Here is an 11,156-nt window from a genome sequence, read left to right as displayed (position 1 = left end):
TTTAGTTTGTTTTCTTGTGTAAAGAAATTATATATTCACACTGAAGAAAAGATTTCAGATTCTGTGCTCCAAATCTGCACTACAGGTTCTAATACAGAAACAAAATCTGTTTTGTGGTCTGGAAATATATAAAAATGTGCTAGTTCTTTTCTTAGGTTTGAAGACTCTAAACTTCCTCCTTAGCACTGTGTTTTTTATTTTTTTTATTTTGTTAAATCTTCAAATGAATATGTAAATTAGGTGGTTTGTTGCATTCGGGCACTTCCACCCACTGCCTCCTCATGAATATTGAGGAGGTGTTATGCAGTGACTTCACTCCGATGCTCATCACTCCAGAGCACTATCCTAATATTTATGGTAAATGATGGGGCGAGTCAGTGCCTTGAAAACGTTGCTGAAAATGACCTTTATTCTCAGCATCGAAACCTTTTAAGAGGTTATCTGGGACACAAAATGAAACTGAAAAATTTATATATTAAGGCTGGGTTCACACTACGTATATTTCAGTCAGTATTGTGGTCCTCATATTGCAACCAAAACCAGGAGTGGATTAAAAACACAAAGGATCTGTTCACACAATGTTGAAATTGAGTGGATGGCCGCCATTTAATGGCAAATATTTGCTGTTATTTTAGAACAACGGCTGTTATATTGAAATAATGGCCGTTATTTACTGTTATATGGCGGCCATCCACTCAATTTCAACATTGTGTGAACAGATCCTTTCTGTGTTTTTAATCCACTCCTGGTTTTGGTTGCAATATGAGGACCACAATACTGACTGAAATATACGTAGTGTGAACCCAGCCTAAAGGTGTTGCCCAATACCTTTTATTATTTAGCACTGTTAATCTTGTCTTGGGGTTAATGGGCAGTTTCTTAAAAATGGCCCCTGTTACAGTAGTATGACACAACCCAACCTAGCACACAGCAGGACTGATTTTGTTGTGACACGGAGAAAGACTGACCCTTGCCATCTGTGCTGCTCTTCCTGGGATTACCAGAATATTTCACCTTATTACCATTGCATGGATAAATATGAGTTGCTCGAGTCTGCCATTATTACACTTTGCGCGTTCGTCCACTGTATCTGTGTGCACAAAAGGCTATGCAGAAATGGAGCACAGGAACGCTGCTGAAATGGTAAGAAGGATAGATGAGGCTTTTGAGGGTAATGTAGTTTTAGGACAGCACACATTTAATTTTTAATACTACCCTGTTTCCCAGAAAATTAGACCTAGTAGAGTTATTGCTGAATTGCCTGCCGCCATTGTCCCCTACCTTTACTGTCCGTTGCAGAGCAGCTGCATGCAGAACATGGACACTGTCACCTGCACCAACCCCGATGTTCCCTTCCACGGCGCCAGATGTAGAGCTGCTCACAATCTGCCGTTATCCTGCTGCTATATTGTATGCTGTCCCTGCTGTGCTGTACAAGTGTGCTGTGATGAGCTCCCATTGGTGGCTGGAAGCTGCATTACTGTCCCTGTTGTACAAGTTGTCCAGGAACAATAAATAGAAGCTGATAGTACCACATGTGCCACCTTGTGACTGTAGGCAACCAGAACTGCATTTTTTTTTCCAGCTCTGCAAGAGAATTGTAGCTCTGTTTCAGAAAATCTGAACCTCCACTGCTATAGACACTTATAGAAACAGTACAGAATGTGTTTGAGCAAAAAAAAATTAAATAAATAAATAATGGAATAGTAAGTTAACTGGACATGTATAATTTACTTCTATTTAAAAATCTCAAGTCTTCCCATACTTATCAGCTGCTTTATGTTCTGCAGGAAGCTGTGTTTTCTTTTCCGAATTCTCTCTGCTGACCTCTCTGTCCGAGACTGTAACTGTTCAGAGCCGGAGAGGTTTTCTATAGGAATTTGCTGCTGCTCTGGGCAGTTCCTGTCTCGCACAGAGATGTCATCAGAGAGCACTGTGTTAGGGTATGTGCACACTGAGGAATTCAGATGGAACCTCCGTTGCGGAAATCCCAGCTCGCGGACTGCAGCGGGCGTGCACGTCACCGCCCATGTCAGACTCCATTCTATGCACGGGCGGATGCCTTCCTCATCCAAAGAATTAACTTGATCATTTTATGGACGGAGGGCAGAATCCTTCCGTGCATAGAATGGAGTCTATGACGCGGGCAAAAAAGCGCGTGCCCGCTGCAGTCCGTGAGCTGGGAATTCTGCGACGGAGGTTCCATCTGAATTCCTCAGTGTGCACATACCCTCAGACTGAAAAGAAAACATTTTTTCTCGCAGGACATACAGCAGCTGATAAGTACTGGAAGACTTGAAATTTTAAAATAGAAGTTATTTATACAAATCTATATAACTTTCTGGAACCAGTTGATCTGAAGAAAAAAGATTTTTGCCGGATAACTCCTTTAAACTCACTCATGGGTAGGTATGCCTGCCTAACCACCACCTCATTCCACAGGAACGTTGTGATCCCCATTAGGATCATACACTTATCATCTATCCTGTGGATATGGGATAGTTTTAATGGTAGGATATCCTCATTAAACAACTGGAAATAATAAATGGATCAAATATAAAATAATCCCCTTCAGAAAAATAGATTCTTTAGCTAAATACATTTTATGGAAAAAAAAAACTGATCAAAAAGATGAGCTCAACAAGGAATAAGTAGCTCAAATAATGATAGGGGGTCAAGTAAAATCATTTAAAGATCAAGGAGTAGTTCTTCACAGGAAAATTATCTAATTGATAAACTGTTACAATGTTTATGAGCAGTAAAAGTGTATTAAAGCATTCCAGGAAATAAAAATGTTACAATCCCAGATTTAAGGCCCTATCTGACAAAATATTGAAGCCAAAGCCAGGAATGGAGTAGAAAAGAAGAGAAATCTCATTATTTCCTTTATGACCAGTTCTCTGTTTATAGTTTGTTCCTGGCTTTGGCTTCAATAAGCTGTCAGATAAATCTGTCTGTGTAATAGGGCGTTTCAGGCCTTATCCACACATCAGTCTTTCCGCAGGACCAGTAATTCGCCAGGATCTCAGTGTGACATAATTTTTTGCAGATTAGCAAAAACTGACAGGAGGTCAGTAAAAGGCCACAGGGTGGAACCTGCCAGGGCTTGCTGGGCAATGCTTTAAACCGTGTAAGTGCAGATCCTACTTTTTTTTTTTTTATTGAATCAGTGGTCCGATGTGTGGATGACAACATTGAAATCAGTGGGTTCTTTTTCATCTAGAGTCAGGATCCTCATTTACGTACAGAAAAAAAAACAACTGACGTGTGGATGAGGCTGGTTTCACACCTAGCTAAAGAATAGAATGTGCCATAGTGACTTATGCTTTGATAAGTTTGGAGTCTCTTTAGACACTGATTTAACTTTTCACCACTTATTGGTTGGCTTACTTTATGCCAAAATCATGTTACAGTACCATCAGGCAAAATCTTACCTCATGCCACTCACCTCTTGCCAATCTTACCTCATGCCACTCATGCCAATCTTACCTCATTCCAGATAAGCAAGGTCCATTTTACTGCTTAGTACACAACTCATTTTAAAGTCTTATGGTGTTTTTACACAGAGAGATTTAACTGACAGATTTTTGAAGCCAAAGCCAGGAACAGACTATAAACCGAGAACAGGTTTTAAAGAAAAGGCTGTAATTTCTCCTCTTTTCAAATCCATTCCTGGCTTTGGTTTAAAAAATCTGTCTGTATAAACTGAGTTTACACGAAGCGATAATTCGCCCAATTGATCGTTTAACAATTTTGAAGCAACAATTTGGTTATTGCGATTGTTTTTAAGGTTGCTTGAGCCCATCTTTCACATAGGGTGAATCTTTGAAAGACTGTTTACACGAAGCGATCTGCGAATTTTTAGTAAACGACTATTTGAGAACATGAAATGTTCTCGTCGCTTGATCGTTTGCTATGTTTACTCAAATGCAATCGTTATTGTGAAAATTCTAACAATAATCGTTCAATGTAAACGCAGCATCAGTTAAAAGTTAAAGTGTCACTGTCGTGATTTTTTTTTTTTTGCAGAAATCAATAGTCCAGGCGATTTTAAGAAACTTTGTAATTGGGTTTATTATCCGAAAAATGCATTTTTATCATGAAAAAGCAGTTTGAAGCTCTCCCCCCTGTCTTCATTGTTCTCCTATGGAGAGAGCTAAAGAAAAGACCAAAACAGGACAACAAAGAGTTAATCTACAAATCCCTCACGGGATATCTCCTGTGACAGTCACCACTGACCTGTCTGAGCTCAGATTACAGCTGTCACCCAGCTCCGTGCCTGTAATCCTCTGTTATCTGCTTTCTGCTGCCGGCTAACTCCCTCCTCCCCCTCCCCTCTCCCTAGAGCAGACAGGGGACGTCTCCTGCAACAAGTCACAATTTTCAGATTTTTCAGAGTGGATGAAAAAGAGGAAGGAGGGGGGGACCTGGGAAAAGGCTTTTTACATGCAGATAATGGCAGATTTGGCTAATAAACTCAATTACAAAGTTTCTTAAAATCGCCTGGACTATTGATTTCTGCAAAAAAAAAAAATACGACAGTGACTCTTTAAGTTAATCAAAGTGTGTGATGGTGTGTTTACAGTCAGATTTATCTGACAGATTTTTGAAGACAAAGCCAGGAGCAGACTATAAACAGGGAACATGTCATAAAGGAAAGACTGAGATTTTTCCTCTTTTCAAATCCATTCCTGGCTTTGGCTTCCAAAATCTGCCAGATAAATCTGTCTGTGTAAACGCACAGGTCCATTTACACAGAAAGATTATCTGCCAGATTTAAAGCCAAAGCTAGGAATGGATTTGAAACGAGGAGAAATCTCATGCTTTCCTTTATGACCTGATCCCGGTTTATAGTCTTTTCCTGGCTTTGGCTTCAAATCTTCTGCAGATATTCTGTCAGATAATCTTTCTGTGTAATTGAACCTTAAGGGTACAAACACACACACCATATACGCAGCATATTTACTGCTGCAAGACGCAGCAAATACGCAGCAGATTAGATCTAAATAACTGAACACAGCATCAAATCTGCTGCAGATCTGCTGCGTATACGGTGTGTGTGTTTGTACCCTAAGACATCTGCAGCTCATCCTTTTTCTGCTTTTCAACTTCTGGCAGCCACAACTGGGCCCTCAATCTGAAGACAGGTGCCTGTCCAAGACATCTATAAGGAATGTATGGCATGTCACATGAACAGATGGGAATACCGCTGTAATTCTGTTTGGTTGACTCATAGATAAAATTGAATAGTAGTAAGGTCTCGTTCACACGTTCATTGATTTCTCAAGTCTGCATATAAGTCCTCTATTCGTACTCCGTGACCTGTGAAAAATAGTCACTAAATCCACAAAAATGTTGAACTGATAAAAAAAAAATAGTTGATCTCATAGACTTCTATTGGTAATGCAGCTCTGCAATAGAACAGAATAGCCCAATAGAAATTAATGGGCAATAAATTGATCTGTAATTGTGGATCCACAATCACAGACAACTTTGCAGGACATTTGAAAAGGGCCTATGGCATGTGACCTTAACCCATGGGTCTCCAAACTGCGGCCCTCCAGCTGTTGCAAAACTACATTTCCCATCATGCCTGGACATTCAAATCCAAAGCTTTAGCTTTCCAGGCATGAAGGGAGTTGTAGTTTTGCAACAGCTGGAGGGACGCAGTTTGGAGACCCATGCCTTAACCAGTGGGCCTGGTACAAATGCACCCTCTGGTTAAACATGCACAAACTTATGCATTTTGGCACCAAAAAAAGACGTGGAAACTACATTGCAGCAGAGGCTCCACTGGAAGTCCATTTTAAATTAACGGACAAAAAAAGTTGCATGTACTGCTTTTTTTTTTTAACTCATGAGACTCCATTACAACAATAGAACCCATTAAAATCAATAGGGTCTGTCTGGCTCCATTTGTCAAGGCCCTGCTGCATCCAAAAGGACATCTGAACAGAGCCTAATGCTGCGTTTACACGGCAATTATCGTTAAAATTTTCGCAATAACGATTGCATTTGAGCGATAATCGTTCCGTGTAACACAGCAAACGATCAAGCGATGAGCGAAAAATCGTTCATTTTGATCTTTCGACATGTTCTCAAATCGTTGTTCATCGTTCGCTAAAAATTTGCAGATCGCTTTGTGTAAACAGTCTTTCAAAGATTCACCCTATGTAAAAGATGGGCTTAAGCGATCTTAAAAACGATCGCATTAACGATTTTTCTTACAAATTTTCTTAGGATTTCTATAACAATTTATTTGTCTAAACGCTGATCATTATAAAAACCAAATCGTTGCTTCAAAATCGTTAAACGATCGATTGGGTGAATTATCGCTCTGTGTAAACGTAGCATAAGGGTCCTATTACACTGAGTGATTTTTTACGATTAACGACTAACGATAAACAATCGCAAATGAGATTGTTTATCGTTAACCTGAAATTGTTCACCATATTACACAGATCTTATTGTGATCGTTACTATGATCGTTTATTCCTTCTGATCCCAGCAAAACAATGATCAATGTGCAATTACACTGAACGATTAGTGAAAAAATGCAGAACTTGAGCGAACGAATGTGGAATTACAGCGAACAATTAGCGAATGATTAACGATAATTTTAGGTTCAGATCTAAATCAACGATACACAAGTGATTTTTCAATTGTTGCCTGCAATTACACAGAACGATTATCGTTTAAACTCAAAAGATACAACGATTTTTTGCACGATAATGGTCCCGTGTAGAGATGAGCGAACCTCGAGCATGCTTGAGTCGATCCGAACCCGAACTTTCGGCATTTGATTAGCGGTGGCTGCTGAACTTGGGTAAAGCCCTAAGGCTATGTGGAAATCATGGATATAGTCATTGGCTGTATCCATGTTTTCCAGACAACCTTAGAGCTTTATCCAAGTTCAGCAGCCCCAGCTAATCAAATACTGAACGTTCGGATCGACTCGAACCCGGTTCGCTAATCTCTAGTCCAGTGTAATAGGGCCCTAAGAAGCAGTGTGGACCAGGCCCTACATCCAAAAAAAGCATTGCAAAACATGTTTTTCTGCTGTATGCAATAATGTAGTTATACCTTCATATATAGTAACATTTATAAATAATGAAATGGAAACAGTGTAAACACAAAATGGAGTGTGAACCCAGCCATATAGGTCACGTTTTATTTCTCCTAAGGAACTTCTTGAGGAAGCTTTACAGCAGCACGGTACCATAGTCGCATCCTGCCCTCCCCCATCAATACTAGGAATATACAGACCTCTTCCTATATAGTGGCCAGGATACCACGTGACCACCACATACACAAGTGTCCACAATTAATTTTCCCGCTTTGACTCCAGCCAATCAGCTGCTCGTCTGCTGTCTAGTCACGCCTTTCCCTTCGTCCCTGATCGGCCATATGTTTATATAAAACAGCAGAGGGGAGATGGCTGGGACAGGTTTGTGCTTAGAACTGGCTGGTATCCAACATTATGGACCTAAAGAAGGAGGCGAAGGTGAATGTATGGTGGGAGAGGGCATCAGAACATTAGTATAGGCTTTGTGTATGTAGAAGCTGGTCATCTCTATATAAGGTTTGAGAGCTATTACGGAGAGTCAGTGGGCATGCTGTCAGTTGTGGTGCAGCTAGCTCAGCTATAGATGGTGGAGTTCTCCTGGTGGCATGTTTGCTGGGGTTTACCTGTGCTGTATAGTACCATCTCTACCTTATTTGTGCATTAAACTTACATTTAGTAACTCATGGGGCCCTGAAGTCTTGTAGTCAGGCATAAACTTGTAATATGGCCAAGGAATGGTAGATAATAAGGTAAACAGAGGCCTGGTAACATGGGACAGTACTTACAGCTTTGTGTTTCTTCCACAGCAAAATAGGTAGGTGTACAATTTCCCAATGTCCAGTCCCCTGAGTTATAACTCTGTGCCAAGACACAAGATGGTGGGACCATGGCCAGAAATACATGGCTAAGTAGCCAGTTAGAGGGTCTTTACACTGCCTGATACAACAAAAAATGATGATATAGGTACATGCTCCCAATGGCTTACACCTAGCAGTCTAGTCATGGCTTTTTGGAATAAGGTGACTAATTAATTTAACCAGACTGTTACTGTGTTTACACAGATTTATCTGACAGAATTTTGAAGCCAAAGTCAGGAACAGACTAAACAGAACAGGTCATGAGACTGAGATTTCTCCTCTTTAAATCCATTTCTGGCTTTGGCTTCAAAAATCTGTGTAAAGGAACCCTCAGTCGGGCTGATTTGGCTCCCTAGAGCACTGTATAAAGCTCTTGTGCAGCCTGTGGCACATATGGGTAACGGCTGCAGCAGCTTAAGGGTGCGTTCACACATACAGGATCTGCAGCAGATTTGAGTGCAGATTTGAAGTTGCAGATTCAATGCAAAGTAACTCTGGGCCATCAAATCTACTGCAGATCCTGTATGTGTACACCCTTAGATGTTGATACAGTGTTTCTGCCAGTTCCCAAAGAAGCTGAGTAGAGTAACGTTATAACTGGAGATTAGGGTCCCTGCTATCAGCTAGCTTATTCTCTATGGGGAAGATGAGAAACTAGGTAATGTTTAGATTAGAAGGTGACATAGTAACAAACATGGGTTGTAAAACTAAGTTGACATAAATCTAGTTCAGCCTATTTTGCAATCCTAATTCATAGGGCAGCTCTGATTCTACCCTAAAATGTGGTTAAATCCTGTATATACAGGAGTTTTGTCCTGTTTAAGTTTGTATGGCCACTGACTAATGGAAATGGTTTACAATGTAAGGCTGTGTTCACACTGAGTAAAATTGGCCGTGGAGCTCTCCTGCATGTCTCAGTGTCTCTCTTGGAGGGCTTGCGCGCCGTCGCTCTCTGCGCAAAGAATTTACATGTCAATTCTTTATGCGGAGAGTGACGGAAGCAGAGGCACATGAGCCCTCCTATAGACACTGTGGGAATTCTGCTGCTTTTACTCAGTGTGAACATATCCTTACAGAGAAGTGAAGACAGATTTGCTGTCCATTATAACCTATGGAGGGGCTGAGGAGGAAGAATGAGCAGGAAGAGGAGACAAACAGTATGTGCAGTTTGGAGACCCCTTTGATAAATCTGGGCCGATTAGTTCAGTCATGTCAAACTCTGCTGACTAGCCTGGCAGTCTGCTTGTCAGCCTGCCGCCTTTGAACTCTGTGCAGCTCTGCTCCGGGTGCCTCGAAAAGCTTGGTTCAGTCATGGGACCTTCTCCCAGTTTCCCAGGACTGGATCCAGCTTTTCCAGGCACTAGGAGCAGCACTGAGTTAGAAGGCAGAAAGCTGATAAGCAGACCGCCAAGCTAACAAAGTGCTTCACTTTGTTATAACTGGTAATGTTAGTTGCTGGGAGTTCCTACTGTGGGAGCATAATCTAAAACTTTGTCTTGCAGAAACTACTGGAGCTCTCGAACAGTCTGGATATCATCTCTTCAATCAATTTACCTTTGGGTGATTTCCCATTTGTGTCCTGTGCTGCACCCAAGGGTACCGGGCTCTCCTCCATGCGCTACAAGACCGAGCTCTGCAATAGATATGCTGAAAGTGGCTTTTGTGCTTACAGAAATCGTTGCCAGTTTGCCCATGGCCTGAGTGATCTCCACCCACCATTTCAGCACCCAAAGTACAAAACGGAGCTTTGCCGCTCTTTCCATATCCTTGGAACCTGTAGCTATGGCCCACGCTGCCTGTTCATACATAGCCATAATGAAAAGAGGGAAGTGCCTGATACAATTCGTCTCAGGCAGCGTCGCCCTTCACCTTTTTACAGCAAAAAGCAATGCCGCCTTTGGCGCTCACCTGCAGGTTGTCCTTATGGCTTGGATTGCCTCTTCCAGCACCCTCGTGCAGTGCGTGATGTCTGCCGTCATTATGCAGCCCTTGGTGTGTGTCCATATGGTGTCCACTGCCTGTTTAAGCACACCCCACCTCCAGACCGCTGGGGAGCGGGAAGTAATGCTGGAAGTGGGTCCCTTTCCCCATCAGAACCTGATGCTGATAATGGGAATGAACTTTTCTGTGAGTCCTCTGCTAACAATGCTTTTAACTTTTCAAGTTTGCTTTTGCCACTTGCACTGAGGCTACAGATCCTAGGAGAAGAGGAGGACCTCTCTGAATGATCTGAGCGGGATGATAATTCCCAGGAAACAGTTTTTGACAAGCTGACTGTATATTGTGCTTCAGTGTTGCTTACATGTATCTTAAAGGGGGTTATCAAGGCTTAGAAAAAAACATGGCTACTTCCAGAAACAGCACCTCTCCTTTCCTCATTTTGGGTTTTGCAACTATGTTTCATTAAAGTAAATGAAGCTGAATTGTAACGCCTTGCACACAACCTGAGCGATGGTGGTGCTATTTTAGCAAAAGTAGCTGTGTTTTTCTGAATTCCAGATAACCCCTTAAAACTCTTCAGGTTCTGTCAATTGCAAATCTGACTTGCTTTTATCCACTGTTTCATGGCTCTTATGTACATAAATGTTTAAATTATTCCCTTAACCCTATATTTAGATGTAAACTTTAATATTCCTAATGGACCTTTATTGGGTGACTTATGATTTTATTGGACAAGATGTGTTAATGTCACTAATTAAAACTATGATTTTTTTTTTTTAATCACTTGTGTAGCATTATTCTTATGTGTCCATAAATTCGGCCAGCCACCTGATCAGTGCCACTGCAATTCTAGCAGTGCTACAAGTTCCTTATATTGTCTGGTCCCTGAGATCTCCTACAGTTCATATATGCAAGTGTCCGAACATCTTAAAGTGACTGTACCACCAGGCCCAGGCTGAAGCACTGGAGGCGGCCGGCCCATCCTTAGGGCGGGTTCACACTACGGAATTCTCGCGGACAATGTCCGTGGAATTCCATCAGCTGTCCGCCCGCACATCTGGGCGCCTTTCCGCCGGCCCCATAGACACCATTCTATGGGCCGGCGTATTCCGCTATACGCTGAAAGTGTCATGTCACTACTTTTAGGGGATCGTGGAATACGCCGGCCCATAGAATGGTGTCTATGGAGCCGGCGGAAAAGCCCGCGCGGGCGGACAGCTGACGGAATTCCGCGGACATTGTCCGCGAGAATTCTGTAGTGTGAACCCGCCCTTAGTGGGAGGAAACCCTAG

General features: G+C 41.9%; 1 protein-coding gene across 1 annotated transcript; it reads left to right on the top strand.

The window, feature by feature from the left end:
* The first annotated feature begins 7,480 nt into the window (after positions 1 to 7,480).
* On the top strand, positions 7,481 to 10,151 carry LOC138789243 (mRNA decay activator protein ZFP36L2-A-like). Its single transcript, XM_069967847.1, has 2 exons — positions 7,481 to 7,504; positions 9,426 to 10,151. Exons 1-2 carry the CDS (start codon positions 7,481 to 7,483, stop codon positions 10,149 to 10,151), a joined length of 750 nt encoding a protein of 249 aa, XP_069823948.1.
* The last annotated feature ends 1,005 nt before the right edge of the window (positions 10,152 to 11,156 follow it).

Source organism: Dendropsophus ebraccatus, chromosome 4 (genome assembly GCF_027789765.1).
Source record: "Dendropsophus ebraccatus isolate aDenEbr1 chromosome 4, aDenEbr1.pat, whole genome shotgun sequence".
In the NCBI taxonomy this organism is placed as follows: Eukaryota; Metazoa; Chordata; class Amphibia; order Anura; family Hylidae; genus Dendropsophus; species Dendropsophus ebraccatus.
This window is presented reverse-complemented; position numbering and strand designations above follow the sequence as displayed.